We start from the raw sequence: 3,388 nt of genomic DNA on the forward strand, positions 1-3,388 counted from the left end.
TCCCTCTATCTCTCTGTCTCTCTCTCTCTCCCCACGTTTGCGGCAACAACACAGCCCACGACGTTAAAAATCTTCTTCTTCTTTTCCTCTCTCGCCTGCCAGATGGCCACCCGTCCCTTTTCATCTTTGATTAACAACTTCACATCTTACGAGATTCCCACTATTGTGACGTGCTTGCAAGATTTGGGCACATACTCAAAGACTTCGACAGTGGATGGGAATTACAAATATTGTGCTAGCAATGTGGATATATATATCAATCTAAATATATACTATGGATAGTTTTAGACTTCATAAAGAGAATATATGTTATCTCCTTTCTTACATTTCTACATCAAGTGAAACTGATCTCTTCCTCCCCCCCCCCCCCCCCCCCCCCTCTTTTTTCTCTCTTCTCCCTCTTATACTCGCACTTACATGGCACAATGAATTTACATGGTTGGTTCCCTGAGTGTGTGAGTCTCAAAGCAACACATATACATTTCTAAACACTTTGAGTTGGTTCGGACCGTCACCAAAAAAATGCCTCCTACTCAAATGGCACATAGAGTGCATAATTTGTGTCCTTAGTGCATGTATATTGTAGTACAATCTCAATAGTGATGGTCTCTTAAGAGTAAGATTTCACACAGATGGACTTTCATAAGCCTTATGAGAAGTGTTATTAGATAGGGCATGTAGATGAATTTTTTTTTCGATGGACCCATTGATGGAAGTAGCTTTAGTAGAAGGCTTTTGCGAGAAGGGGGCTTGTCTACTTGAGGAACTTGGAGCCTAATCGGGTAAAAGCTTGAAGAGATGAAGTTTCAAAATCTTTTTTTATCTCTATTCGTAAACAGTGGAGTAAGGGTAAAACCCCTCCTTAAGGAGTAGGCAGCCAAAACGACTTTTTCACAAACCATTAATTTTTTTTTTTTTTTTGGTTTTGGGGGGGGGGGGGGGGGGGGGGGGAAGAGAAAGGAAAAGGGAAGGGTGGGGGAAAAAAAGCCAAAGGAAAAAGGGGGGGTAGGGTAGGTAGAGAGGGGGGGGGGGGGGGGTTGGTTTGTGGGGTATTTGTTTTTTTTAGTGCTTAAGAGAGCTCTAAGGGCAGCCAAGGCGAATAGCCTAGTGGTTTAGGTTGAGTTTCATAGTATGTACGTGATGAGTTCAGATGCTACTCATTAAGGTTGGTTTTAAATGGTGACGTGCATGGACATGCTAATTGGAGATGCTAAAGGATCTTGAGAAGATTCTATGTAATGAAAAACAAAAGTAGTAGAGCCAATAGGATTAGGGTGTCTTTGGGGTTCTTATGGCCCAAAAAAGTTTTCGTCTCCTTTTCCTTTTTGGTACATGTAGAGCTCTATCTTTGAGCTCTTGATTGTGGGTATAGGTTTAACATCCCATCCTTCAACAATTGACATCCGCGAGAGAGAGAGAGAGAGAGAGAGAGAGAGAGAGAATCTTTATTGGGGGAGAGAGAAAATAAGAAAAACCTGTAAAGAGAGAGAAAGAGAGAAGGAAAGAAGAAGAAAATTGAGAAGGAAAAAAAGAAACTTTTGAGAGAGAGAGAGAGAGAAGAAGAAGAAGAAAAAAACAAATCTTCTACTTTTTCCTCTCGAAACAGAAGAAGAAAAAATTTCTTCTACTTTTTCCTCTCTCTCTCTCTCTCACACACACACACACACACACACACACACACACATTGGTTATTTTTATTCCCTCTTCAATAACAATTCTTGTTGGATAGATAGATATGTTGGGATTGTTCCTACAACAACAAAACTCTCTCTCAAACTTTTCCTCTTTTTCTTCTTCCCCTCTCTCTCTCTCTCTCCATCCCTTCTTCTTATCTCTTTCTAACCTTTGTACCAACCAAGTGTGGTAGATTGGTTATCGTAGTTTTCTCTTGTGTATTAGGGCTTGAGTTCAAAGACTTCCCGGATGGGATTGTTTTGATGATGATAAAAAAATATTTTCTTCTTTTGCTTCTCTCTCTCTTTCTCATCCCCCCACCTCAGGTAAAATAATATTTCTTCTTCTTCTCTCTCTCACTCTCTCACTGTCAATTAACAGGTCTTGAGTTCAACTCTCTTTGTCGGATCGGAATGATCTTTAAGGTCTCTTCTTCTTCTCTCTCTCTCTCTCTCTCTCGTGTGGGGAAAGAGGGGTGCGTGCAATGCAAGCATATCCCGTGGTGGATCCGTTGATCTGGTGCGGACTATTCTCTAAAACATGTCTGTTTAACAAATGACAGCACAACATACTCACGCGCTTCGCAACCTCTCTGGACATCACCGGCCCCCTCCCCCCATTCTCTTCTTTATCTACGGTTTGTGCCGTGCTCTGTGCAGCTTGTGTGTGTGTGTGTGTGTGTGTGTGTGTGTGTGTGTGTGAGAGAGAGAGAGAGAGACAGAGAGAGAGAGAGAGAGAGAGTTTGTCACCATGCAGATACTTTCAAGAATGACCCAGCCTGGTAAACGGAAGGTTGCCATAGCTGTGGATCTAAGCTCCGAAAGCGCGTATGCAGTGCAGTGGGCTGTCGCCAATTACTTGAGACCTGATGACACCGTCATATTACTGCATGTCCAGCCCACAAGTATTCTCTATGGGGCAGATTGGGGTGCCACCGACCAATCCATCGACACAAGCGACGAAGAAGCGCAGCAAACCCTTGAGAGTAGCTTCGACGCCATCACATCCAACAAGGTAACAGACCTTGCCAAACCCATTTCCGACGCAAAAATCCCCTTCAAGATTCACATCGTCAAGGATCACGACATGAAGGAACGCGTTTGCTTGGAAGTGGAGAGGCTTGGTGTCAATGCAGTCATCATGGGAAGCCGGGGATTTGGGGCTGCGAAAAAGCCGTACAAGGCGCGGCTGGGAAGTGTAAGCGATTATTGTGTTCACCATTGTGATTGCCCCGTTGTTGTAGTACGCTTTCCTGAAGAAGGGAAGGAGGGTGTTGTATCAGTGGCGCTCAATCGCTGTCTTGAAGAGGAGGAGGGCATCTAGCTGTTGCAAGAGGGCTTGTACGCAAGGGAGGGACCATAACGGGTCTCGGCCTTTACTCTTGTACAGATGGAGCTATGGATGCATTGAGAAGCCATTGCAAGCCTATCTAAGCTCTGAGAGGTATGCTATCATAAAAATGTTTCTGGTTTTACACACTTTGACAAGGTTGCTTCCTTTGTGTGTATAAGGTTCCAAGTGTACAAATTAACTCTTTTGTGTTCTTATTATGTAATGAGCATTGCGCATGTATCCAAAGATTGCCTTGGTAAACCGTGGAATTCTTGGGAGCAATTGTGGACCGTAGGATAAAGCTTGTCAATTAGAATAATTTTTTGTGGAGGGAAGTGTGTACAAAGGCAATATGGAAGCTGAAGAAGATGTTACAAAGTGC

The 3,388-nt window shown here is 43.4% G+C and overlaps 1 protein-coding gene across 3 annotated transcripts; it reads left to right on the forward strand.

Annotated features, from left to right (window-relative positions):
- Positions 1–2,048: 2,048 nt before the first annotated feature.
- On the forward strand, positions 2,049–3,184 carry LOC147425307 (universal stress protein PHOS32-like). 3 transcript variants are annotated; one of them, XM_086500210.1, is made up of 2 exons: positions 2,049–2,193; positions 2,431–3,184. In XM_086500210.1, exon 2 carries the CDS (start codon positions 2,443–2,445, stop codon positions 2,995–2,997), a length of 555 nt encoding a protein of 184 aa, XP_086356336.1. In that variant the 5' UTR covers positions 2,049–2,193; positions 2,431–2,442; the 3' UTR covers positions 2,998–3,184. The 3 variants fall into 3 exon arrangements, with proteins under 3 accessions (XP_086356336.1, XP_086356335.1, XP_086356334.1); XM_086500209.1 differs by having other exon boundaries at positions 2,155–2,311; XM_086500208.1 differs by lacking the exon at positions 2,049–2,193 and having other exon boundaries at positions 2,327–3,184.
- The last annotated feature ends 204 nt before the right edge of the window (positions 3,185–3,388 follow it).

This window comes from Adiantum capillus-veneris, chromosome 25, assembly GCF_014529385.1.
Source record: "Adiantum capillus-veneris isolate H3 chromosome 25, ASM1452938v2, whole genome shotgun sequence".
Classification (NCBI taxonomy): Eukaryota; Viridiplantae; Streptophyta; class Polypodiopsida; order Polypodiales; family Pteridaceae; genus Adiantum; species Adiantum capillus-veneris.

Coding starts and splice junctions, on each gene's coding strand:
- LOC147425307 (XM_086500208.1), top strand. CDS start 2,425: ATGCAGATACTTTCAAGAATGACCCAGCCTGGTAAACGGAAGGTTGCC.